We start from the raw sequence: 26,261 nt of genomic DNA on the forward strand, positions 1-26,261 counted from the left end.
GGCACCCCGGATTGGTGGTTAATTTTTTAAATTAAATTCAATTTAAGACTAAATTGATAGAATACGTAAATATTGAAGACTAAATATATAATTATGCCAATTTTATTAACTGATAGGTCACCATCTCCGTTAAAAATTAACAGAGAGTGGCTTAAATGAACTATTTAAATAGTTGAGTGGTCTACTTGATCAAATTGAAACATCGATGGTCAAAATGATTTTTTACCATAATTTAGTGGTCACCAGTGTAGTTTATCATTTTCTTCTTATCGACTTGGTATGGTTGGATTCACTCGGACAAGGTCTGAGAAATGAGAATGGTTGCATCGTAAAGCTCAATATTAATAAAAACGGTTGATCGGAAGCTTCACGTCAGTTACTCTCTGGTCCTAGAAAACGTCACAGGAAACAATGCAACGCCATTACTGTTGTCCTTCCATGTTGGGCTGATTCATAATGTCGGTGGTCAGAAAACTTATTATTTTTATACAAGGAATGAATAAATACTATAAACCAATTATTTTTCCTATACATTGAGTTCACTGCCATAAATATTTTGGACAAAAACTGAATATAAGTGTTCTTTTTGGTATCCCCAAATGATCAAAGAATCTGTATGGGTCAGAAATCTCATTGAAGAGCAATCTCATCAGTAGATTGATGAGTCAAGTGAAGGCCACCGTGGGGCACTCTTGGACTCAACATTGGTTGTGGTGGAACCAGAGGAAACTGATATATAAACAGCACCGGGTCGTGTTTCGGGGAAATCCATTAGTGGCTCATCGGGGTTCAAGAATATTTGAACCACTTTCCTTATCTTGGGACGTTGTGTAGAATCAGGGTGCAGGCATGCAAGACCAACCATTAATGTTCTTTTCACTTGTTCTCCGTCGAATTCGCCTTCTAGCATTTGATCCACACAGTTGATCAGTTCTTTTGAACCATATGCATTCCATACATAATCCACCAAGCTGTTTTCATCCATGATACCCTTTGATCTTCTCCCACAAACAACTTCGATTACTACCATGCCGAAGCTGTAAACATCGGATTCCGGTGTTGATTTCCCAATGAAGCCTACTTCTGGAGCCAAATATCCTGGAGTCCCAGCTAACATGGTTGTCATTGCTGCATCGTTTTGGAGCAACCTTGCTAGCCCGAAATCGCCTAGATGAGCATTGAATTCCTCGTCCAACATAACATTGTTCGGCTTAATGTCTCGGTGAACGACGCGGTTGCCACTGTCTTCATGGAGATAAAGCAATGCAGATGCCAACCCCGTTAGTATCTTGAATCTAGTCTCCCAGTCGAGATAACACTTACCAATGTAACGGTCGAGGCTTCCATTCGGCATGTATTCGTAGACTAAGAGGAGATGTTCACCTTCATGGCACCACCCCAAGAGTTGCACTATGTTTTTGTGCCTTAGCCGCCCTATGGTACATATTTCTGCGAAGTACTCCTTTTCACCTGTTTGATCACATAAAGAAAACATAAATCTTTGTACAAAGATTGTTCTTAAAGGAATAGAATATCATGTTTTACGAGCAGTGATGATAAGTAGATGAGACCTTGTTTCGATGTTGCTGAAATCTTCTTGACAGCTACAATTGTTGGGGGATCATCCTTGAAGCTACCTTTGTAAACACTCCCAAACCCACCGGTTCCAAGCAGATTTTCCTTACTGAAGTTACAAGTAGCCTTTGCAAGCATCTTCTGTGTGAACATTTTCGGCACGTTTGCTGCAGTTCTTGATCGGGTTTCGATTTCAACTTTCTGCTTAGCCCTCTCTCTTCTCTTTTCTATAAACTTTTGAAATGATGGAAGAAAGAATACTAATACAACCAATAATCCCATGATGATAGGAACTACGATCAACAAAATAGTTTTAACCTTTTCGAGTTTGGAGTCATGGCTGTCCGGATACAGCAATGGAATTGTTGAGAAAGTCCAATCAAGGACCTGATGGCTCTCTGGAACTCTTCCCGTTGCAGCTGTGAAGCCGACAAACACCGTGCTCGGAACTGTGTTTGACATATCAATAGATTGGTTAAGTATGCTCACTAGATTGTCCCCAGAGTATGCCATTGATATCTCAAGCATCTTTGTCCAACCATGATACTCGATTTTAACCTTGATGTTTCTTCTACTTTTGAGGTCAATACCAGCACTGTTAAGGCTTTTAGCTACAACCGGATTCATCACGCTTATTGTATCGATTCCAATATGATTTGCGTCCGGATCCCATTCATTCTTGAAAGTATCAAACTCCACGGCTAACTGTTTAATTAAGCCACCTGAAATTTGGCATGGAATTGATTTCTTATTCAGTTAATAAGTAATAAAGATGTGTAGTGTTTAAAGAGATTTTGGGCTACCTTTAGTGGACGAGTCCATGATACCAAGATAGGATCCAGAGCTGGAAGGAGGCGAACTTGAGTTATCTTGAGCAATAATGAAAGCCATTCCATCACCAGAGACACTAGAATTTGGGAAGGGAGAAATCCTGAGGGTGAAGGTGGTGAAGATGGAGGCTGGCCAGGCCGCCATGGGCACGGGGAAGAGAACCCGGCCTACTTGATCTAGTGCTGACCCTGATGAAACTGAATTGTTGGTAGGCTCTGGTGTGAGGCTCAGGAATCCGTTTCCTGCAGTCGCGGAGCCCATGCAGATTAAGCTGCCATTACTGCAACTGCTAGGATCAAAGGTGGGGAAAGAAAAAGTGCGTGGCTCAACGGAAGGGGTTGAAGAGGCTTGAACTAGGAAGGTAGTGAGGAATAGAAGCATGAACACGGTTGCCATTGCAATTGCAAGTGGAAACCAACAATGTAAAACATTCAATTCCAATGAACATATATAGAAAGGAGAAAACTTGACGTTTATGTTGTCGTTATCGTTTATTTTCGTTTGGAAAATGAGACCTTTAAAAGTAGTTACCAAGGAATATTGCAAAATATAATATTGTTTCAGAGGCGATCAAAATTCATTTTCCTGTACGCATGTGGAAGCAAGGTGTGCCCATCAGCGTTTGACTGGTAAACAAGAAATGCAAGTGCTCGTCCTTCTAACATAGTTCTAAATTAGAGAATAACAGAACCAAAAAAAATCACATCATTATCATAAGACTCCTAGAAGAAATAAAATATCAAGGTCGAAAGTTAATTGAAGAAACATTCTTATGGTAATTAAGGATTCAATTCAACAAGTAATCAAAATATTATCATTTGTCTTTAGTACTATACATAATTCTCATTTCAGGTTGAGAATACTACTTCCTTAGCTTACTAAAACATATTTCATTTTGTAGGCCATTTAATGATTTTAATTAATTTTGGTTTTTTTCCTTTTCTTTTTTCAATAATCTGAGATAAATACAAAATATTATATATTCAAAATTTTCTTAACCATTAACAACACACATCCACAAACACTACTCACACCAATGGCTTTTAAGAAGATAGCTACTCAACCTAGGACTTTTAAGAACAATTTTCTGGTTAGGTTAACACTAATTCCACTTGATGAATTCCCATTTTGTTAAAGAGTATCATATTGTAATAAGGAAGTCTCGAATAAAATTAGAATAGGAATGCTGGACTAAGCCTGAAATGGACTCGCAATGTGATGGAATACCAACCCAAAATAAAAAAACAGAGATCAACATTCAGTGATTTCAAAATCTAACAAACACATAAGGGTGGCTGTGCTCAAAATTATAAAAGATACTATAACATAACATGCAACTCTAGCATAGCCAAAACAATGGCCTTAAAAGCCTAAAATACTCTTAAGAAAATTTCCTCAAAGATAAAAGCTAAATCCAAATTTCAGTTCTTACAAAAAGCTACAATACTCAAAGTTAAAACCAACTGGAACTGCCTCAGCTGCTTCTCCCAAGCAACTGTTTTAAAAGCATTCCTTTTAAGAACAAATACACGTGGCTTCCAGCCACACAAACATTGAATTCATTTGGACTCAAAAACTCAGCTACAGTAGAACAAACCTCCTTTATGATGGCACTGCACACAAAAAATAAATCGCTAAGCAGTAGAAAATTTTGGTTATTAACCAATTAACCAAGAACAATATAATTAACACATTGAAATATTTCGTCTACCGCCCAAGAAAAAATGAAAATGGAACCTAACATCCAAACACTACGACAAAATATCATACAGAAAGAGAAACAAAATTAAACTAATTCAATGTTGATCAGGTCAAGGCGGCAAATAGTACAGCAAATCAAAATCTTTCCAACAAAGCAATTAAAACCAAGCCAAAATCAAGCATATCCTAAGATGCCCTGAAAACTGGCAAGAAATATATATGTCCAACAACTTATATAGGAAGCAGAAGGAAGACATCAAAGGAAACATATGTGTCAATTTGCTCAGGAAGCTCCTTTATATCCACCTCAAACCTCTCTTGGACCTGCAATGGATTGAATGTATTTTGATTAAGGATACATCAGGGGACAATATGTTCAGAAGTTCTCAATATCCCAACCTGGTTGAGCACATCAGAATCTGAAGCAGATGAAACAAACGTAATTGCAAGACCCTTGGTGCCAAATCTACCAGCTCTACCAACCTGCAAACAAGGATAACCACAGATTACATTTAAAAAAAACAAAATTAGTACGGTAATGTAGTCAAAATAAAACCTACCCTATGCAGGTAAGTATCAGCAGAATCAGGCATGTCATAGTTGATGACAATGTTAACACGTTCGATGTCAATTCCCCTTCCAACCAAATCTGTTGCCACAAGAATTCTTTTATGACCCTCCTTAAAACCCTTGTAGCGAGTCAACCTACAAATCATCAAAAGTCAAATCACATCATATTAAATCAAGGAGCACTACTCTTTTGGAGGAGAAATTATTACATGGACTCAGCTCACCATGTCAGAGCTCACCATGTCATCCGTGGTCCCAGCCAATAAGATCCATCCATCCCAAAGTAACTTTCAAATAGCTACCCACTCCTTATTTACATGTAGGAAATAGGTGAAGATTCACCTTGGAAAAAATTAGATGAATGGATTCTATTGGTTGGGACCACGGATGACGTGGTGAGCCGAGTTCATCTAATAATTTTTCCTTCTGGAGACTCAAACGGAAAAAGAAGGTCGATCCTCTAGACCCGTAGCACCCAATAAATAGACATTGGACACAGCAACCAAGCCATAAAGCAAGGTACCTAGATTTGGGGTCACTGGAAATAAATAATACCAAGTAAACTCAAAAGAACAAATCAAGTTTGCATCACTCTTACAAAGGGGAGAAAGGGTGAAATTGTCATGTTGCATTACCCAAAATCATCTTAAAACCAATATTTCTTTTTCCAAGTGCTTATAAATCACAGCAACCACCGTAGCAGAATATACGAAATAAGCAACCAAACAACCATACCCAGAGCATTAAAAACCATGACAGAAAACCTGCTTTAAAAACTTTTAATAAGGATTAAGGATCCTCATATTGAAGGACCTTAAGTAATTTATTTTACAAGAATATGAAGTTGGCAAGCCTCTCATTCAAAAAAGGTGTCAATGTAGAAAGAATAAAAGATGATGCTGATAAGCACAAACCTTTCTTCCTGGGACATGCCGGAGTGAATGCATATAGATGGAAAGTTGCACTCCACAAGTAACTTGTTCAACTCTGCTGCACGGTTCACACTTTTGACAAATATAACAACTTGGTTGAAGTCCAACGCATCAAGGAGGTCATTCAACTTGCGATTTTTCTCCATCTCACTCAATTTGATGTAATGCTGTCATTGGAAGGATTTTCCTAATAAATATCTTCCAAAACAAAATAAAAAATGAGGGAGGTTGAGCTAAGCTTTACAGATACCTGTACAAGACCATGAAGGGTCAACTTGGCTTCATCATCAACATAAATTTCCATTGGCTGAAAGAAACAAATGTCACAGTAAATCATATTAGGGAGCTTTTTCAAGCAAATGGAATCCGGAACAATATAAATTGCACATCCTTGAATTGAGATTCTGGTCCATAAGTCTTCTTGCCTCCTTGCAGATTTGTTACTTAGTTACAAAATGTAAGTGCTGCCTTCCCTTAAAAAAAGATTTTATTACATGACAGCCCCTCCATGCACCCCGATCAAAGAAATGCCTAACCCTTCTAACCAACCCCATCTGTAAACCCATACCTATAGCCTAAACAGACACCTGAAACAAAATTAAACCAAAATAAAACAAATCAACTCACACAAATCCACTACTTTAAAACCCTAAACGGTGCAAACTGGTGAATAACTAGCTGAAGCAACAGCACCCAAGCAGCAGCACCAGAAAAGTATATAGAGATGGGCCCACCAGATGTAGAACTTTACAAAACTATCAGAGGAAGCTGGGCATGAATTAAAAAGATACTTCACAATTCACGTGGTATTGGCCATGGAAAATTACATCTTGCATAAATTTCTTGCAAACCGGGCGAATTTCTTTGCTGAGTGTTGCAGAAAACATCATAACTTGCTTATCATGAGGGGTCATCTTGAAGATCTCTTGCACATCTCTCCTCATGTCTGCAGAAGATAAGAAGAATAAATACCAGAGGTAATTGCATAAGTAAATTAAACACTGAAAAAATAAAACCTTATCCAGTTTTGGGTCAAGAAAAACATACCAAGTGATTCAAGCATCTTGTCACATTCATCGAGAATGAAATGCCTCACATTCTTCAAAGAAAGATCCTTGTCTCTTGTCAGAGCCAATATCCTTCCAGGTGTCCCAACAACAATGTGGGGGCATTCATTTTTCAATAGATCTTTGTGAACTTTGATGTTGACACCTCCATAGAAGACAGCAACCTTGATATCAGGCAGATAAGTACTGAACCTCTCAAACTCATGACAAATCTACAAGAGGAAAACAAAAAGAGTTGACATATATCATATAACTTGAAGAAACAAAGCAATATTTTATGATCACAAAGCTTTCAACAAAAGATACATAACTTGTTCTGACCTGGTAAGCTAACTCCCTTGTATGACATAAAACAAGGGCAATAACTTGTCCTGGACTAGGTTCAATTTGCTGTAGTGTTGATAGAACAAAAACTGCAGTCTTTCCCATCCCTGATTTAGCTTGGCAAATGACATCCATACCCAATATAGCTTGGGGAATGCATTCATGTTGCACTGGCGTAGAACCAAAGAAAAGTGCATCGAAGGAACCCATGGTAAGTAAAATATAACCTCCGTGATCCGGTTAATTGAAACTTTATGATAGTGGTATATTACCTGCAAAAATGATGCATCAAACAAAAAATTAGGCCAAACAATTATTTCATACAAGAGAATATTAAAAATAATCAAACATTATGCATTCAAAACCCCATGCATGGAAAATAATAACATGATAAACAGTCAAAGAACAAGCCATATATGAACTTTAAATTATAACTATGGCTTTAAATATGAAACTGTATACAAGGTCAACAAATATGAAACAGAGAAGAAGAATCAAGAGTTTTCCTTCCGAAGGGTGCTCAAATCCAGAGTCAACAATGGAACGAAGAAGCTCTGGTTTCAAAAGGAAGTCTCTGAATCCTGAACTGTGGATGCCAACATAGCCCCTACAAATACAAGAAACATCATAATTAGAGCGAAATTCCTTCCCCTTGGATTATTTACCATAACACACAAAAGTAAAACAAAATATTCTTTATTCTTTCTCCAAAGAGAGAAAAATTAAAATTATTTTATAAATATTAAATAGCAGTTAAACAAAAGAAACGGAAAGCAAGCATTATAAATGAAGTCAAACTCACTTCTTGGCGCCTTCGCCATTGACTTTAGCAGTGACCGAGTCGGGTGCCTTCTCTTCTTCTTCCTCGTAGTCGAGAAGTTCCTCCTCGTAAGCATCGGCCTCCCTTGTTTCTCCCATTTATCTACAAAATCCCAAAAAAAATGTTAGGGCGTTAAAAAACGTAAGATCAAAAAGAGTTTCAAAGAGAAACAGCTTCGAGAGATTTACCTTTGAGCTTAATTAAAACGGGGAGAAAACTGAAGGCACTAGGGCTAGGGTTTGTAATGTCCTGCAAAGTAAAAAGGGGTTAGCTCTTTAAAAAGTATGTTTTAGTGTCGTACTTGTAGCGAGGTATAAATTGGAGCTTTTTTTATACAGGCCATATAAACAACAGAAATTTTATTTAACTTCCTAAAATACCCTAACTGCTTCTTATTATTTACCATCTCTCGCCGCTATGGCTGCGCTGGACCTATCTGGCTGTTAACGCTTGTGGTCCTTACCCATCCCACTTTTGGCCCAGAATTAAAAATATTAAATTACCGAAAATTTAAAAGCCCAATTAATTCGCATTAAAAATATTAGAATTTTATCAAACCTTCTCTGTGAATTTAAAAAATTAAAAAATTAAAAATATATTAAAATAATAATTTAATTTAAATTCAAGACTTGGAATATTTTTATTTAGATTCGTTATCTTCGATATGCATATATCATTATTTATAAAAATAGATCGAAAAGGGTGTGGAAAGACGATCGTCTCATATATTTTAGTTGTTTCAAGCAAAGGACTAAAATGCATTGTCAAGTTCAAATTTTATTAGAACATTTCTTTCTTTCTTCCATTATTCTGGTTCCATTCACGAATCATGCACTGCTACCTGTGTAAGTAACAATACAAACATTCAAGAAAGAAAACTTAACTAATCAATATGAATATTTGATTTAGGGGATGTTTATTTATTTCAGAATGATTAAGCGCTCAATGATTCAAATGTTGAATGATTCAGAGGTTCTGTATGAATTAGTTCTGAATGTGACATGTTGTTTGATAATGGCTCTGAATCATTCAGAATGTACTTTGATGCTGAATCAGTCAGCACTAAATCATTCAGATGTGATAAACAAACACGCTGAATGTTAAACGATTCAGCATTCAACGTTGAATGATTCCATTCAGAGCCAAACAAACAGCCCCTTAATATTTTTAAGATTAAATTACTTGTACAAAAAGCCAACTCTTACCCCTGTCCTTTTGCACGCAAAACACGTACATTGCTTCTGGCAAAGTGGTTGCCGGGAAGCAAAGTTGGGATCTGATTCCTACTCCAAATTGCAATGCATATTGTCGCTTTCTTCACACTTTCAAATGAGAGAAAAGCAATACGAAGTATAATTTTGGAGAGCATGTCTCATCAAAATCTTAGTCATCCATTAACCTATCTCTAAGGCAATCACCCCAAACCTCTATTCCCCCTTGTTTAGGGATATGTACGGATTGTGGGTGCATTTTTTGTCTGATATTGTTAACGCTTTGCAGGTTAAACAATGGAGCAACAAGAGAAGAAATATTTATTGCATGGGAGACTTTTTGCCACGATATATGGGATTAATGAGCTACATTATGGATGTAAAGAGAATTTTTGCCTTGGGGTAAGCAAGTATTATTTGGGGACTATTTGTTGATGAAGTTTGAGCTGCATTCATCTCAGGAATAAATTCTCATTTCTTTATGTTATCTGAACTCTTTGAACCTAAAAGTAAGGGTGTGCAACCCTCCAAAAATGAACATACTCAACATACATATTGCCATTCACCTTGAGTCTAGATAAGAATAAGTCGTACCGATAGACATGCATATTTGTCATACCGATGGAATTGAATCATTGTGCTCTTGTTTTCTTTAAATGGCGGAGACAATGAGCGCAGGCAAGTTCCAGAAAAAATGTCTTGCCAAAGTCAAGAGAACGGTGCGATACCTGCCTTATCCTTTGAAGTTTCACTAATCGCTTGTGATCTTTTGTGTTCTAAAACATTTCAATGACATCTTTTTTGCAGTTCTTAGGTCCACATCTGTATGCAACAGTCGATCTAGACAAAGAGAGGGTCGCCCGCACAACGATTGTAAGACATAAACCATAGTCACCCCATTGGAACGAGGACTTCCGCATATTTTATGCCCATTTGAACTCACATGTTATATTCGCTGTAAAGGATAACAGTCCCATTGGGCAGTGCTAATAGGCCGAGCTTATTTGCCTGTCAAAGACATAATCGATGGGTCTACCGTGACTCCTGATCTTCAAATCCTTGATGAGGAGCAGAAGCCAATACCCGGACAGTCCATAATCCATATTAGGATGCAGTTTAAAAGTGTTTCCGTGGATTAAAGTTGGTCTAGAGAAATTAAAAACCCAGATTTTGGAGGAGTTCCTTTTACTTTCTTTGAGCAACGAGCGGGATGCAAGGTTACTGTCTATCAAGATGCCAACATTTTGGATCGTTTCAAGCCTAAAATACATCTATCTGGAGGGATGAGTTACGAACCTCATAGATGTTGGGATGACATCTTTGAGGCAATTGATAAGGCCAAACACTTCATATATATAACTGGTTGGTCTGTTTACACACAGATAACTTTGATTAGGGACCCAAGTAAGCAAAAGCCTGGAAGTGAAGAAACACTTGGGCAGCTGCTTCTTAGGAAGGCTAAGGAAGGGGTGAGAGTTCTTTTGCTTGTTTGGGATGATAGTCAGTTTCATTGGCGGCCTTGATCTTTGTGATGGAAGATATGATACTCAAGACCATCTTCTATTCGGGACTTTGAACGACATTCATCATGATGATTTCCATCAGCCAAACTTTGCCTACTCTTCGATCAAGAAAGGTGGTCCAAGGGAACCTTGGCATGATATTCATTGCAAACTAGAAGGTCCGGTTGCTTGGGATGTCCTTTACAATTTCGAACAAAGGTGGTTAAGACAAGCTCGGTTTAAGAAACATCTCCTGTTTCCTAGGAGCAAGCTCAAGGAAGTGACAGTCGGGCCACAAAAGAACCTGCCTTTAGATCACAGTGAAACATGGTGTGTCCAGTTGTTTCGATCCATCGATGATGGAGCTGTTGTTGGCTTTCCTGAAAAAATTGAGCTAGCGAAGAAACTCGACCTTATCAGTGGGAAAAATACCTTCATTGAGCAAAGCATTCAAGATGCTCATATCAATGCAATACGCCGAAGCAAAGAACTTTATTTACGTTGAAAACCAATATTTCCTTGGAAGCTCCTTTGGTTGGAACCCAAAGGACGTTAAGGATGAGGACATTGCTGCTTTAAATCTCGTACCAAAAGAACTGTCCTAAAGATCGCAAGTAAAAGAAAAACAGGGGAGAGGTTCTCAGTCTACATTGTGATTTCAATGTGGCCAGAAGGTATACCAGACAGTGGTCCAATTCAGGCAATCTTGGATTGGCAAAGGAGAACAATCGAAATGATGTATCGTGATGTTGCACAAGCCCTTCAAAACAAGGGTCTAAACTCACATCCCCGAGACTATTTGGCTTTTTACTGCCTTGGGAACCGGGAGACAAAGAAGACTGAAGAGTATACACCTAAAGAGAAACCAGACACTAATTCAGATTATGGCAGATCTCAACAGTCACTCCGGTTTATGATCTATGTTCATTCAAAGATGATGATAGGTATGTAAGGAAACTCGGCATAGTTTTAGTTTAGTAGAAATCTCCTGACCTTTTATTTATAACTTCTTGTTGTTGTTGCTGTTGTTCTTGTTCATCAGTTGACGATGAATACATTATCATCGGATCTGCCAACATCAATGAGAGATCAATGGCTGGTTCCAGAGACTCGGAGATTGCAATGGGAGCATTTCAACCAGGGTTTTAAAAAACGGTCCGCGGCGATATAGCGGTTTCGCCGCCGTCCGAGTTACCTGCGACGGCCGCAATAACGTCCGCGACCGCAATTACGGTAAATTCGAAATAACAAAAAACGCGACCGCGACCGCGATTTAAAACCCTGATTTCAACCACACCATTTAGCCTACTACTCAACCAGCACGGGTCAGATATATGGTCTTCGTATGGCTCTTTGGCATGAACATCTTGGACAGCTTCATATCTCTTTCACTACTCCAGAAACCAAGAAATGTATCATGGAAGTGAATTCTATTGCTGAAAGAAATTGGAATTTGTACACAAAACGAAACGTTTGACGAGGATCTCTCGGGTCACCTGCTTCGTTACCCGATTAATGTTGGGGAAGATGGCTCAGTTTCATCACTTCCAGAGGCTGAAACTTTTCCAGACACCAAAGCTGTCGTCCTTGGCAGCAAATCGAACATCCTTCCGCCAATAGTTACTACTTAGCTTCATTGACAGCACTTCTGAAAAAGAACATGAATCGATTTATGAATTGAAATGTAATTAATATTATAATCTTAATTTTTAGGGGAAAAAAAGGGAGAAGAGTTTATCTAAAAGTAACCAACTTTAACCGCAAGGTTTTAAAGAAACTTGCAGTTTCACGACATTCAATAAAACCATAAAACCGATTAATTTAAGAGGCAACAAAAAGGGACCTTACGAAAACTGAAAAAGAGCATTTAGACTTCGGTAATTAAAACAACTGGAAACCAACCACTTTTCAGGAACAAGATTTATGTTTTCATCACGAAATATCCAAATCTATCTCTAAACATGCCGTTCCTAAGGTGTTAATTGCATTTCTTTCTTCCTTTCTCTCCAAAAGACCTTTTTGCGCTTTCTTAGTTTCATTTTCCACGGAAATTTCCAGGGAAAGGATTTGGAAAATAAAGGTATTGCTTTTTTTAAAAAAAATTTGCAGGAATTTAAGTAATTTTTTTCTTGGAATTTTGGTTTTTTACTTTGGTGATTTTAGATGCAATCCTCTGGTTACCTTCCCACTTGGATCTCTGCCGTTTTTTCCTGCATGGGGTCAGTTCTTCTTCTGCATTCCTTTTCTATTGCAAAGGAATAAAAGTTTGTAGTTTTAAGCTGTTCATTTGTGTGAAATATTATCAAATCTGACTCTTAAGTTTTCTTGGTTATAAAACAAGGTACTTAATTCTTCGTTTGTGTAATTCAAGTTTGTTTGTTTTTTTCTTTTGGTAAGTGTAGACACCTAATTTTCATCTTTTTTTTTTTATGAGTACCACAAATTATATTATATTATTTTAATTATATTATATAGCATAATTTTATTTACATTCATATGTTTATTTTACACTTGCAGGTCCATTATACAAACATTTGCATATGCCCAGCCAAGACCCAAACAGTGGGTGACCCAGTAATTCACGTGACCCGTTGGCACCCGAACCGGATCCAGTGGGGGGTCCAAACCGAACCGGTCCAGCTAGGGTTTGAAACCCTAGCATTCTTTTCCCATTTCAGGATATAAACTCCTAAAAATAGCATCATTCTGAATATAAATAAGCTTGTAAATAACATTCGAGGGGGAGAGAAATCCACAGCCATTGTAACTCAATCATCAAAATCAATAAAAGATATTCTTTTAGTTAAAAGCTTCCCTTTTGTTTCATGCTTTTTACATACATCTTGGTAGCTCGAATAAAATTTGATGAAAGCAGTAACCACCGACGAAACATGCAAAAACAGAATGAGAAGGTAGAGGACAAACCAAAAAACGACATACCTGAAAATTTTGACGATCCAAAGGTGGAAGGAGACAGATCGAAGCAAGAGAAGTCCAACGGTTTTTGACTTTTCGTTAGAAACGAAATCTTTTTTTTTTGAAGGATAAATCCTGGATTTGGACCCAAAGGACCGATACGAGTCACCCGTTGGATTTGGTGTCCATCGGCGACCAATCACGATGGTAGCTGATCGACCGACGGTCGTGACTGACAACAATGGAGAGCTGAACGTATAAGAAAGGGAACAGGGAAAGCTTCTGAATTGCAAATGAATTAAAAAATTTTGTTATTTTGCTTTTGCAGGAAACCAACTCATCCCACGTGAAAGTAACTTTGGGGTAAACTCTCCCATTGGTCCTTCAAGTATTATGGGTAAAATCTTATCAAGGCCCTCTGAACTTTGTAAATTTCTATCATGGTCACTGATGCAATTTTATTTTTTCTTATTCCGATCTCTTAATTCCGTAATAGTTTCGTTTTAGTCACTATTTTTGTGTGTTGGGTATTTTGGGTTGATTTCGAATTTTACCTTATGATTTATCCCTTTTCTTTTAGTCACTATTTACATTTAGTTAATTATCATTTAGTCCTCCATATTTCTTGATTAATTTAATTATTTATTAATTTGTTTTTGTTTTATATATATATATATATATATATATATATATATATATATATATTATATATATATATATATATATATATATATATTATATATTTTACTAAATTTCATTTATTTATTTTATCTATTTTCTTATTTTTCTTTTTACATATTTACTTTTATTTTCTAACATATTTTTAGTAGTAATTCCAACCCATTGGAGGTAAATAATTCAAATCGGGTAGTTTAAATTTAAATTTAATTTTTTTTAACTTTTCACAACTAAGACAACCGATAAATTAATTGGTACCGAAATGGCAGTTCAAGGGTGCTAATCCTTCCTTGACTGTAACCGACTCCCGAACCCGTCACATTTCTGGTACAACGCAAATCAGTTAAGATGATGTCCGACCCACCTAAATTCGTTTTAAAATGGTCGGTAGCGACTCTAACCACATTTAATCTAAGTCGAAGCCCAATTCCGGGGCCAACCGAAAGACGGTTTCGACAGCTTGGCGACTCTGCTGGGGACAGGTAAGTGAGTCAGGCCAAAATTAATTTTCGGTTATCTTTTTATGCGAAAATTTTAATTTTAAATTTATTTATTCGATTCCAATTATTTATCTTTGATCATTTTTCAAATAAATAGTTGTACTGACATTTTGTTCAATGATTTTAGATTTTTGAAAAGTTTCTATCTCTGGCTCTATACCCGAGCTCCGAACCCTATTTAAGTAGGGGGTAAAAGCGACGCCTTCGTGTGAATTTATTCTCCGTATGGGCCTAGCAAGTAACCTTCGGGATTCATATACCTTATGCCTTCATGTGAATTTATTCTCCGTATGGGCATAAGGGAATGTATCCTCCCGAGTTTAACTTAGTCCACACAAGCCTGTGATGGGTTTAGGACTAAGGGTCTGGTAAGCCCAACGGGGCACCAACAAGGAGAACTCGAGTACCTTTTTAGAACCTAAACCGGGAGATTATGGAGAACTAGAGCCCACCCCGAAACCTCATTCCAAACCCTAGGCTGCTTTGATTTTATTTCCTGCTTTACTTTCTATTCAAAGCATGTGAACTAGAAATGTATGCGGTTAGGATTTGTTTGAAATTAGCATGCGGGATAGAGATTACGTCCGGGTAGGATTAAAAAACATGTGGGGTAGATATCATGTGGGGTAAGACTTTTCATTTTTATCATTTTTTTTATTATCATCATTATCTCACTAACTTTTTTTCCTCCTTTCATTTGTATTCTTTGGCATTTTTTTATCATTCACATCATTAAAACGAGGTGTTGATCCACTAAAAATGTGTTTGTTAAACGTAAATAATCTGCATTAACGGACAAAGGGGTTATAATACAAAGAGATAAAAAACTCAGAAGTCCAACTGTGATCAAAGAATACTCAGAGGCAAAGGTTGCAGGGGCAAGACGAGGAAATTGTTACTGACCCAGAGAGTCCTTTCGAGAACTACGAGAACAAGATGGTGAAACCCTAGCTAAGCTGGAGACCATTATTGATGAATTCCAAAAACAAGTAGACAAACTTCGGATGGAGGGCTCCAATGGCACTTTCGTTTGGAACAAACTCAACATAGAGTGAAGGCCGGAGATGCAGTCATTCGAGACCTTTTTTTTTTTGGGCAAACAACTCGGCACCCGCAAAAGTTTTGCCAAATGAGCCGGAATGGTTCGACAGGATATTCAACCAGTGAAAAAGCGGAAGACGAATCAACTTGTCAGAGGCTGTGCGGGATCTATACCATCAAAAAGTTTTTTGTCTCTTCAGACGTAACATTTTTTGTCCCCAATAAGGATTATTTAGAATAATAGGCACATTTTTCGGATCAATGCCTTGGATATGTCATGCATCATGCATTTAAACATTTTGCATTTTGTTTATTTCTTTACATTCACATTAACTATCTTCACATGTTTCATCAAAAATGAGAACATTTCGATCCTATGACCTACAAAGAGCTCTACAAATAACTTTTTGACACTCACATAGTGTCACCATATCCGGTGGAACCCACGAAGCCCGCATACCCCAAGTGGTATGATGAGAATGCACATTGTGAATATCACGGCGGAGTCCCAAGGCACACAATTGAGAACTGTTACCCATTCAAAAGGGTCATACAAAAGATGCGTAACCAGAACTGGATCGACTTCAACAACTTGGGGGCATCCAAGTGAAGGAGATCATTTCATCATTTGAGGCATTCTGTTTGAACTTGTTTTTTTTTCACTTTTTCAAGTTTTTGTAAGAACGTTTGAATAAATTTATGTTACTTTAATGATGACGAGCAATGAATCACATTTGTAAACTTGCAATTCTTTGAATATCATTTGAATTAAGAAACTCTGTGAATGGTTCAAAGTTTCGGATCTTTGACAAAGTAACATGTTTTAAAACAAGGACCTTGACCTTACCCAGAATATATACCCTCAAACACCGTACCCTGCTCTTACAATTAACCAATATAACCTTTTCTTTTCATAAGGTGCGGACAACACGGGGCATCATTTGCATATGACAATTACTATGTTTTTTATTTAAGACGTTCAATGACGATGAGAATCTTTACAAATGAAAGTCGAGTAGGTGAATCCGGTTTAGGTCAGTTGCTTGAAAATTGAACTCTAAAGATGAAATTTTTTGACTTTCAACAACACCTAGACTATAACAGGTTCTTCTTAACAATCTTAAGAAATTAAATCCGTAAAGCTGAGCTATTCCACTAAGGCAATTGGTTATAGAGGAAACTCGAAAGCCCTGGCTTTATGAATAGATGTCATTCAAACCATGACATTGCTCGGACACTTGGCAATTCGGTGTTTGCTCCACTGCTTTTGTCAGGCCGAAGACTTTGTGATGAGATGAACCCTTCAGTTAACTTGATAAAAATGATTATAATGATAAGTTGTCCCTCTAAAGCAATTGGTTAAACGCCCCGGCTTTATGGATTCAGCTAGCCAGATAACGAAATTAAATCGAATTTATCTAAGCATGAAGTTTCGGTAAAATGGACTAAGGGAGTTAAGGAACACCTATTATAGTCGACTACACACGAGCACTCAAGAATTTCATTTTTAGACCGATATTTTTCGCACTGCCTTTGTTGGAGGAGCCTACAAAGCTTGAACAAATGGAAGATTTCAGAGGACCGAAATAAAATATCTAGTAATTGGTCATTCTAGTTGCGTCATTATGTCCGCAACCAAATGAAATGCCAAAGCATATTTCGATATTTAAAAAAAAATGACATTTTGGGTTACCAAAACCTTAGAAAGGAGGCTAACCTAAAGCCAACTCATCCATTTGAACATTTGTCAAAGATTTGTAACTCTGAAAGCATTAAAAGAGCTCTTGATTCCTTTGATATTTTTTGAACTCACATTTACAATTTGATTCAATTGCGAACAATATTTTACAACATTTTTATCATGTCTCTCTCCTAAAACAAGAAATAGGAGAAAAACATTTTTAAGCAGAACAATCTCATATATGAAAGGTCTGTAAAGCCAAAGCTCGGGAAGCAAATGGGGCACGATCCATTCCAAGGACCTGATTGACAGACAAGGCACGAGACTCCATCCAGAAGATAACACGATGAAGGATACTCGATTCTCAAGTGCCTTCAAAGAAGGATGGTGGTTGATTAACTCGGTAGTAAGAAGCTACACCTCAACCGACTTGACATCTTAGAACCAATTTCAGATAGGTTCGAGAACCAGTTCAAAACAAATCCAGTTCGACACAAGCTCAACCATGAGCAGCATGTTTCCAGTTAACACTTTCAAGCCAGATTTCATTTCCACGACGAAAGATATCCGGCTCACAAAATTTGGCGAAGGGGCCATCATTCATATAAAGGAAATTTATAGCACAACTTAAGTCAAGAAAAGTTGTCTGTCAACAAACAACTTTCCAATTTCATTCAGAGTCTATTTCAACTTCGCAGCGAAGAAAATTGGACTCCAGACAACACAAGTTCAACTTCACGACGAAGGGACCGCTGGTTGTTAATAAACAATTTTCCACTTTTAGAGCCAATTTCAATTTCACAGCGAAGGATATTGGACTCCAGACAACGCAAGTTCAACTTCATGACGAAGGGACCGCTGGTTGTCAATAAACAACTTCCCAATTTTAGAGCCAATTTCAACTTCAAGCGAAGGATATTGGACTCCAGACAACGCATGTTCAACTTCACGATGAAGGGACCGCTGGTTGTCAATAAACAATTTCCCAATTTCAGAGCCAATTTCAACTTCACAGCGAAGGATATTAGACTCCAGACAATGCATGTTCAACTTCACGACGAAGGGACCGCTGGTTGTCAACAAACAACTTCTCAATTTCAGAGTCAATTTCAACTTCACACGAAGATATTGGACTCCAGGCAACGCAAGTTCAACTTACGACGAAGGGACCGCTGGTTGTCAACAAACAACTTCCCAATTTCAGAGCCAATTTCAACTTCACGGCGAAGGATATTGGACTCCATACAACGCAAGTTCAACTTCACGACGAAGGGACCGCTGGTTGTCAATAAACAACTTCCCAATTTTAGAGCCAATTTCAACTTCACATCGAAGGATATTGGACTCCAGACAACGCAAGTTCAACTTCACGACGAAGGGACCGCTGGTTGTTAACAAACAACTTCTCAATTTCAGAGCCAATTTCAACTTCACAATGAAGGATATTGGACTCCAGACAACGCAAGTTCAACTTCACGACGAAGGGACCACTGGTTGTCAATAAACAATTTCCCAATTTCAAAGCCAATTTCAACTTCACAGCGAAAGATAATGGACTCAAGACAACGCAAGTTCAACTTCACGACGAAGGGACCGCTGGTTGTCAATAAACAACTTCCCAATTTTAGAGCCAATTTCAACTTCACAGCGAAGGATATTGGACTCCAGACAACGCAAGTTCAACTTCACGACGAAGGGACCGCTGGTTGTCAACAAACAACTTCTCAATTTCAGAGCCAATTTCAACTTCACAACGAAGGAAATTGGACTCCAGACAACACAAGTTCAACTTCACGACGAAGGGACCGCTGGTTGTCAATAAACAATTTCCCAATTTCAGAGTCAATTTCAACTTCATAGCGAAGGATATCGGACTCAAGACAACGCAAGTTCAACTTCACGACGAAGGGACCGCTGGTTGTCAATAAACAACTTTCAACTTCACGACGGATGATATCCGGCTGTCAGAATTTATCAGTGGGCTTTTCCGTAAAAGGGAGTCATCCGAAGATCGTCTTACTAGGTTCAGACTCGCTCAAAGGAACCACCTGAAGAATCATGACCATCTTAGACCCGTGAAGGGAAACCATTTTTTTTAAACTTTTATTTGGCTGCATAGCTCAAGGCAAGAAGGGCTATTTGCCAAAAAAAAAAGACATTTGAGTTCGACTACGCTCAGCTCAACGGCACATCATTTGCAGCATAGCTTAAATCGAGAAGGATTGTCTGCCAAAGACCCCGAGTTCGATTACACTCAGCTTCGAGGGCACGTCATTTACAGCATAACTTAAGTCGAAAAGGGTTATCTGCCAACTAAAGACCTTCGAGTTCGACTACGCTCAGCTCCAAGGCACATCATTTACAACATAACTTAAGGCTAGAAGGGTTATCTGTCACCAAAAGACCTTCGAGTTCGACTACGTTCAGCTCCAAGGCACATCATTTGCGGCATAACGCCAGGCTAGGAGGGTTATCTGCCAACAAAGATCTTCAAGTTCGACTACGCTCATCTCTTAGGCACATCATTTACAGCATAGCCCCAGGCAAGAAGGGCTATCTGTCAAGAAGATTGTCGAGTTCGATTTCAGTCAGCTCGATGACACCTCAATCACACTATTGTCCGGCTGCAATCGAGGTTTTCAAGTCGAGAAGAAGACCTGGGTTAACTGTGCCTTAGTGACAAAGAAACTGTTTTCCGGCAGCATAGCTTAAGTCGAGAAAAGCCATCTGTCGATGAAGACCTTTCGAGTTCCATTTCATTTAGCTCAAAGGTCTATCAACTGCATATTGGAGTCAAGAAACTACTTTTCAGTCGAATTTTAACCAAGGTATTTAAACCGAGAAGAAGACTGAAGTTGACTACAATTTGGCAATGAGAAGCCACGTTCCAGTTCAAATCTTGAACTACGACTTCAATTCCTTCAAGATGGACTCGACTTCGCGACGAATGAGCTATCCGCAACACAATCCGACAGGGAGTTATTCTTAATTTATCAGAGTCAAGTTTTCAACTCCGCCTGACGAAAATTTGTGTCCTTTTGTCTTTGTCCTATTTTTTGTTCCACGAAAAATGACAAAGAGGGGCAGCTATAGACACCTAATTTTCATCTTTTTTTTATGAGTACCACAAATTATATTATATAATTTATATATTATATAGCATAATTTTATTTACATTCATATGTTTATTTTACACTTGCAGGTCCATTATACAAACATTTGCATATGGCCCAGCCAAGACCCAAACAGTGGGTGACCCAACAATTCACGTGACCCGTTTGGCACCCGAACCGAATCCAGTGGGGGGTCCAAACCCGAACCGGTCCAGCTAGGGTTTGAAACCCTGGCATTCTTTTCCCATTTCAGCGTCGTTTTGAAGACCCTTCGGCCAGCTGCGTCTCTCTAACCCCGAATCATCCGCCGACCGTTTCGCTCACCACCAACAAACGTGCATGAGTGGAACACAAACAAAACAAGAGTTTTATTAGGATATAAACTCCTAAAAATAACATCATTCTGGATATAAATAAGCTTGTAAATAACATTCGAGGGGGAGAGAAATCCACAGCCATTGTAACTCAATCATCAAAATCAATAAAAGATTTTCTTTTAGTTAAAAGCTTCCCTTTTGTTTCATGTTTTTTACATACATCTTGGTAGCTCGAATAAAATTTGATGAAAGCAGTAACCACCGACGAAACATGCAAAACAGAATGAGAAGGTAGAGGACAAACCAAAAAACGACATACCTGAAAATTTTGACGATCCAAAGGTGGAAGGAGACAGATCGGAGCAAGAGAAGTCCAGCGGTTTTTGACTTTTCGTTGGAAACGAAATCTTTTTTTTTGAAGGATAAATCCTGGATTTGGACCCAAAGAACCGATACGAGTCACCCGTTGGATTTGGTGTCCATCGGCGACCAATCACGATGGTAGCTGGTCGATCGACCGTCGTGACTGACAACAATGGAGAGCTGAACGTATAAGAAAGGGAACAGGGAAAGCTTCTGAATTGCAAATGAATTAAAAAATTTTGTTATTATTGCTTTTGCAGGAAACCAACTCATCCACGTGAAAGTAAACTTTGGGGTAAACTCTCCCATTGGTCCTTCAAGTATTATGGGTAAAATCTTATCAAGGCCCTCTGAACTTTGTAAATTTCTATCATGGTCACTGATGCAATTTTATTTTTTCTTATTCCGATCTCTTAATTCCGTAATAGTTTCGTTTTAGTCACTATTTTTGTGTGTTGGGTATTTTGGGTTGATTTTCGAATTTTACCTTATGATTTATCCCTTTTTCTTTGTCACTATTTTACATTTAGTTTAATTATCATTTAGTCCCCATATTTCTTGATTAATTTAATTATTTATTAATTGTTTTGTTTTATATATATATATATATATTACTAAATTTCATTTATTTATTTTTTATCTATTTTCTTATTTTTTTTCTTTTTACATATTACTTTTTTTATCTAACATATTTTTAGTAGTAATTCCAACCCATTGGAGGTAAATAATTCAAATCGGGTAGTTTAAATTTAAATTTAATTTTTTTTAACTTTTCACAACTAAGACAACCGATAAATTAATTGGTATCGAAATGGCAGTTCAAGGGTGCTAATCCTTCCTTGACTGTAACCGACTCCCGAACCCGACACATTTCTGGTACAACGCAGATCAGTTAAGATGATGTCCGACCCACCTAAATTCGTTTTAAAATGGTCGGTGGCGACTCTAACCACATTTAATCTAAGTCGAAGCCCAATTCCGGGGCCAACCGAAAGACGGTTTCGACAGTAAGGAATCTTTTGGGTTATGTTTAGTGCTTACTTGTTGTATAAGCGAACTACAAAATGAGACGTGCAGACTAGGGGGAACACTTTGGGGGACTTCGATTCTAGGGGCATTCTTTGCTTGAAGCATTGGGTACCTGATTGCATGGCACAAGAGTTTTTGTTTTGCTTTTGAGATTTGGGTTCTACTACGGGAGGTATGGATCCTAGGTGTTGTTTATTAGCCCAGACCGAGAGATGTTTCGGGCAGAAACCATTTTGTTCTTTTGTTTTGGATTCTGGAGCATTTTTGCGTGCTCTAGCACTCCGGCTAATGGGAGCACTCAAGGCTAAATGCAAATCTCTTTTCAGAGTGAGGAACTACTTTTCTTTCTTATGTTCTTCTTTTGTTTGTTTTTGAAATGGACTAGGTTTGCATGTGAGTTCATGTGCAAGATCTAGTGGTTATATATGTTGTCTCTTGTCATGTAGACTCAACAATTTTAAGGGCTCGTAAATGTTCTGCATTGAAGCTTTAGGAAAATGGGCTTGAGTGATATTTGTAGTTGCTTTCAGTTCATACACAAGTTTGGTACCGTGCATGTTGGTTGAAGATTAAGTTGGTGCAATTTGCATTATTTACCTGCCCAGCATCTATGTGAAAATGGGTTTGAGTGGTATTTGTTGTTGATTCCCTTCTTGTCGGATATTAAGGCAGCAAAATTTGCATTATTCAGCTGTACTACGGTCATATATGTAGCTCATGCCAATGTTGACTAAGTAAAATGATTGCTATTTCACTAAGTTTCAAGTACGAGTCCTCGTTGATTGTGTTTGACATCACACATTTCGAAGTTTCAACACTTTTGAGATTTCTACCCTGCCATGGTTGTGAAAACGATGGCTTCTTCCAGCTTCTAGATTTAAAGATTAGGTTGCTGTTGTTGATAGTTGATACCGGATATGCACTTGTCTAATCCTAGTTTGTAACAGAGCAGAGGTTGTTTTGGGTGCTTCACGAAACCCTCACTGATTACCGGTGTGGAAGATCCATCTCAAAGGGAGCCGGACCAGAAAGCTAGCTTTTCTGATGATTCCTGGAATAGCAGTGCATGCGAAATGGAATATAGCGGAGTCCTGTCCCTTTCAGCGAACAACAACGCATCAAATCTTGATCCTTCTGGCAGCACAACTCAACTATCTGATTTTATAAATCACGGCAAGATCAGATAGCTTCTATATACCACTAAATAAAGTTGAATAGCATTCTATTGTTTCACATGTTTCCGTGTTCTGTCAGCGCCATTTTTACCCGATCTATCTGAAAAGATCAGCCTACCTTTTGGTAATCATATGGTGAGATAAATTTTCTAATGATGAAACTTCGCTTGCAGGTCTTCTTCTTTGGAACCAAACAAGGCAACAATGGCGTGGAAATAAGAAAACTGAAAATAGGGTGCTGCCTCGAGAACCCACGACAAAGTAATTTTCATTGTTTTCCTTATTTCAAAATATAGAACATTACTCGAGATGAATAGAATCCAAAAATCCCCTAGAATGACCTCAACTGACTAGTTTTTTTACATGATATTGGTTTTTACTTTCATCCCATGTATATAATATACATTTCAAACATAAGAGGTCCGGTCCAAGAAGGAAGAGGGATCTTGAAGCTTAGAGACCTTAACCTTATTAAGGAGAGGATAACAACCATTAAGCCAAGTTGTTTTAAGTTTTAACCTCAAATTACATGTTAAAAACAGGCATTGTTCATTCTTTGTTTTATTAAGGAAAAAATATATACATTCTGCTGGTGCTTATTGGTTACACCATTTGATTGCAGTTCGAATACAATCTACGAGAGTTTACATGGGGATTATAAGCCATTCCCCCACCCGATTCCGCTTTCTGTAAGTTTTCTATTCCTTTTTTTTATTTTGTGACGTTATTATAAACTGTTCATCCTCCTTGTTGGGTCAACTGTGACAGGAAATGGTGGATTTGCTAGTTGAAATTTGGGAGCAAGAGGGCTTATAAAAATTAAGCTGGATGATGCAAACAGAGCTACAAGATTGGAAGAGGAAATACTTTTTCTCAGAATTTTCTGGGATTGTCCGTTGAATTGTCCTATTCTCTTCTTCTCTGCTGGATTGTTCTTCAATAAAATATAGTTTACAACAAGTCCCTTTCAGATTGGCAAGAAAAAAAATTACACTGTTTCCAGTAATTCTCTGTTAGTTTTCTTGGCGTTTTTGTTGGTCCCAGTGCGGTATTCATCAATAACCCCTTAAAAGCGCCTTATGTGCAGCCCACTGTATCTCAAAACACCATAACAGTTGTCCGATGCCCAATGTGATCAAACATCAACAGCACCTCCTGTCTCCTGGCTCCAGTTGTATCATCAGTGGATATTTACGCAACTCACGACAACATCTACTACTTTTACACGTGAAAAGACAAAACACCAGATTACATGTATGAAAAGGTTAAGGTAAAGATGTGGTTTTTTTAAAGGTTAAATCCATGGCAGTTTACCTTATAAGGTGTTGTTTTCGTGTCGAGAAACCATAGGAAACTTCTTGATCACCAGACAATCTAACCCTTAATTCAACTAAAGCAACTTGACCAAATGCGTTTCACATTTAACTTGATAATATGGCAATAACCTAAACAATTATGTAAAACTTGATGGTTAAAATAAAATTAACTTTATAATTTAATGATTATTTAAGTAATTTATATATTAATATTGCAAGCATGGTTGCAATAACAGAAACTCGCATGCAGGGATAGATCGAGAGGGGTGTTGGGGTTGCTATCGCACCCCTGGAAAATTTGAAATTCTCTTATATTTCAAGTTTTTTTCTTTGTATTTTATATTGATTAGTCAATTTCACATCCCTTAAAATTTTATAACTTCGCACCCCAGAAATTTTTTAAATATAATCTCTTAAGTTCACACCCCGACATAAATTACCGTGTCCATCTTGCTCACATGTGTACGCCACCAAATTCATCTAAACAAAAACTTAATCAAAGCAGATCAAATTAAGAAATTTCCGCTTTATTTCCCCCTAAATCATTATATTGACACACCCAAACCCAAATAATAATATTACTTTTTTATGATAAATAAACAACAATAATAAGATTGTTCTTTTGACCCATACTTAATACCCCTTTTCTCATTTTCTAAACTAACCCACAGTTTAATCTCAAAAGAACATATATTCCTAATTTGCCATTGATAATGCATTATATGAACAGTATAAAATATTTTACCTATAAGAAGGAATTGCATTTGTTAAATCGTCAAAAAAATTAATATGTATAACATATGCCACTTTATTGCTTATATTTTCTTTTTTTATAAATTTTAAATCTAATCTTAATCCCTATATACACGAGAGAAGAAGCGAGGATTCTAAAAAAAATGGAGGGCTCATAGGGGATTTAAAACTTATAACACAAAAGAATATAAAAAAAGAGTAAACTACTCAGTTAACCACTTAACTATTTAGTTCTTTTACTTTTGTCACCGATTTTTCAATTTTATCAATCACACCACTTAACTATTTAATTTGTTTAATCAAACCAATAGCCGTTAATATTTGACAGCATTCATAAATGCGGACGAAGTAGTTAAAAAATTGATATATTTTTACATTTAGTCCTTAATATTTCTCAATTTGGTCATAAATTAAATTAAATTTAATAAATTAACCATTCGATTAGGATTTGACATGTGTCAGCAGAGGAGCATGATACATATCGTTAGTGACACATGTCAATACATGATTGTAATTTTTTTTATTAATTTAAATTTATTTAATTAAATAATTTTTCTATCTAATCAAGACACGTGTCACCAACCGATTGGATATGAAATAAATGGGATGAAATTGCTCTTAGGTGGAATCAAACTTGGGACCAAATGGATGCATAAACAAATTAAAAATCTATTAATAAATAAAGGGGGATAAAATGTATTTTTTTTAAAAATAAGAAATACATAGATTTTTTTATTTTTTAATAATTTTGATGTAAAGTATTTAAAAAATAATTTTTATAATCAACAGTAATTATTTTATTAATAGATTAACTTGAATCAAATATTAAAAAAATTAATTCTATTT

At 37.2% G+C, this 26,261-nt stretch overlaps 3 protein-coding genes and 1 pseudogene across 5 annotated transcripts; 2 read left to right on the top strand and 2 right to left on the bottom strand.

The window, feature by feature from the left end:
• Positions 1-649: 649 nt before the first annotated feature.
• LOC120194224 (probable L-type lectin-domain containing receptor kinase S.5) lies at positions 650-2,825 on the bottom strand. The gene is made up of 3 exons (XM_039196603.1): positions 2,379-2,825; positions 1,572-2,297; positions 650-1,470 (listed from the first exon to the last, which is right to left on the bottom strand). The coding sequence occupies exons 1-3, from the start codon at positions 2,800-2,802 to the stop codon at positions 650-652; spliced, it is 1,971 nt and encodes a 656-aa protein (XP_039052534.1). The 5' UTR covers positions 2,803-2,825.
• Positions 2,826-3,865: 1,040 nt separating this feature from the next.
• LOC120194460 (DEAD-box ATP-dependent RNA helicase 15-like) lies at positions 3,866-8,107 on the bottom strand. Of its 2 annotated transcripts, none has more exons than XM_039196771.1 (12): positions 8,009-8,107; positions 7,803-7,922; positions 7,507-7,607; positions 6,998-7,170; positions 6,657-6,888; positions 6,437-6,555; positions 5,860-5,916; positions 5,592-5,776; positions 4,668-4,812; positions 4,507-4,590; positions 4,373-4,431; positions 3,866-4,025 (listed from the first exon to the last, which is right to left on the bottom strand). In XM_039196771.1, exons 2-12 carry the CDS (start codon positions 7,916-7,918, stop codon positions 3,881-3,883), a joined length of 1,416 nt encoding a protein of 471 aa, XP_039052702.1. In that variant the 5' UTR covers positions 7,919-7,922; positions 8,009-8,107; the 3' UTR covers positions 3,866-3,880. The 2 variants fall into 2 exon arrangements, with proteins under 2 accessions (XP_039052702.1, XP_039052703.1); XM_039196772.1 differs by having other exon boundaries at positions 3,904-4,019; positions 4,375-4,431; positions 8,009-8,106.
• A 1,221-nt stretch (positions 8,108-9,328) lies between these two features.
• On the top strand, positions 9,329-12,164 carry LOC120194225 (annotated as a pseudogene).
• A 316-nt stretch (positions 12,165-12,480) lies between these two features.
• LOC120193957 lies at positions 12,481-24,674 on the top strand. Of its 2 annotated transcripts, XR_005522921.1 has the most exons (7): positions 12,481-12,752; positions 22,155-22,498; positions 23,119-23,344; positions 23,520-23,607; positions 23,969-24,035; positions 24,115-24,348; positions 24,434-24,674. XR_005522921.1 is itself a non-coding variant. In XM_039196373.1 (6 exons), the coding sequence occupies exons 2-6, from the start codon at positions 22,346-22,348 to the stop codon at positions 24,160-24,162; spliced, it is 582 nt and encodes a 193-aa protein (XP_039052304.1). In that variant the 5' UTR covers positions 12,481-12,752; positions 22,155-22,345; the 3' UTR covers positions 24,163-24,674. The 2 variants fall into 2 exon arrangements, 1 of the variants encoding a protein (XP_039052304.1); XM_039196373.1 differs by having other exon boundaries at positions 24,115-24,674.
• The last annotated feature ends 1,587 nt before the right edge of the window (positions 24,675-26,261 follow it).

This window comes from Hibiscus syriacus, unplaced genomic scaffold (genome assembly GCF_006381635.1).
Source record: "Hibiscus syriacus cultivar Baekdansim isolate YM2019G1 unplaced genomic scaffold, ASM638163v2 tig00116997_pilon, whole genome shotgun sequence".
NCBI classification, from domain to species: domain Eukaryota; kingdom Viridiplantae; phylum Streptophyta; class Magnoliopsida; order Malvales; family Malvaceae; genus Hibiscus; species Hibiscus syriacus.

What these genes read in the sequence shown, in the direction of transcription:
- LOC120194224 (XM_039196603.1), bottom strand. Translation starts at nt 2,802, where the DNA reads ATGGCAACCGTGTTCATGCTTCTATTCCTCACTACCTTCCTAGTTCAA. An exon ending in CATGGACTCGTCCACTAAAG is followed by an intron (nt 2,298 to 2,378) that starts GTAGCCCAAAAT and finishes GCCAAATTTCAG; the next exon opens with GTGGCTTAATTAAACAGTTA. An exon ending in TTCAGCAACATCGAAACAAG is followed by an intron (nt 1,471 to 1,571) that starts GTCTCATCTACT and finishes GTGATCAAACAG; the next exon opens with GTGAAAAGGAGTACTTCGCA.
- LOC120194460 (XM_039196771.1), bottom strand. Translation starts at nt 7,918, where the DNA reads ATGGGAGAAACAAGGGAGGCCGATGCTTACGAGGAGGAACTTCTCGAC. An exon ending in AATGGCGAAGGCGCCAAGAA is followed by an intron (nt 7,608 to 7,802) that starts GTGAGTTTGACT and finishes TTGTATTTGTAG; the next exon opens with GGGCTATGTTGGCATCCACA. An exon ending in GCAAGAAATTTATGCAAGAT is followed by an intron (nt 5,917 to 6,436) that starts GTAATTTTCCAT and finishes TGTTTCTTTCAG; the next exon opens with CCAATGGAAATTTATGTTGA.
- LOC120193957 (XM_039196373.1), top strand. Translation starts at nt 22,346, where the DNA reads ATGGATCCTAGGTGTTGTTTATTAGCCCAGACCGAGAGATGTTTCGGG. An exon ending in AATGCAAATCTCTTTTCAGA is followed by an intron (nt 22,499 to 23,118) that starts GTGAGGAACTAC and finishes AGTTTGTAACAG; the next exon opens with AGCAGAGGTTGTTTTGGGTG. An exon ending in CCCACCCGATTCCGCTTTCT is followed by an intron (nt 24,036 to 24,114) that starts GTAAGTTTTCTA and finishes CAACTGTGACAG; the next exon opens with GAAATGGTGGATTTGCTAGT.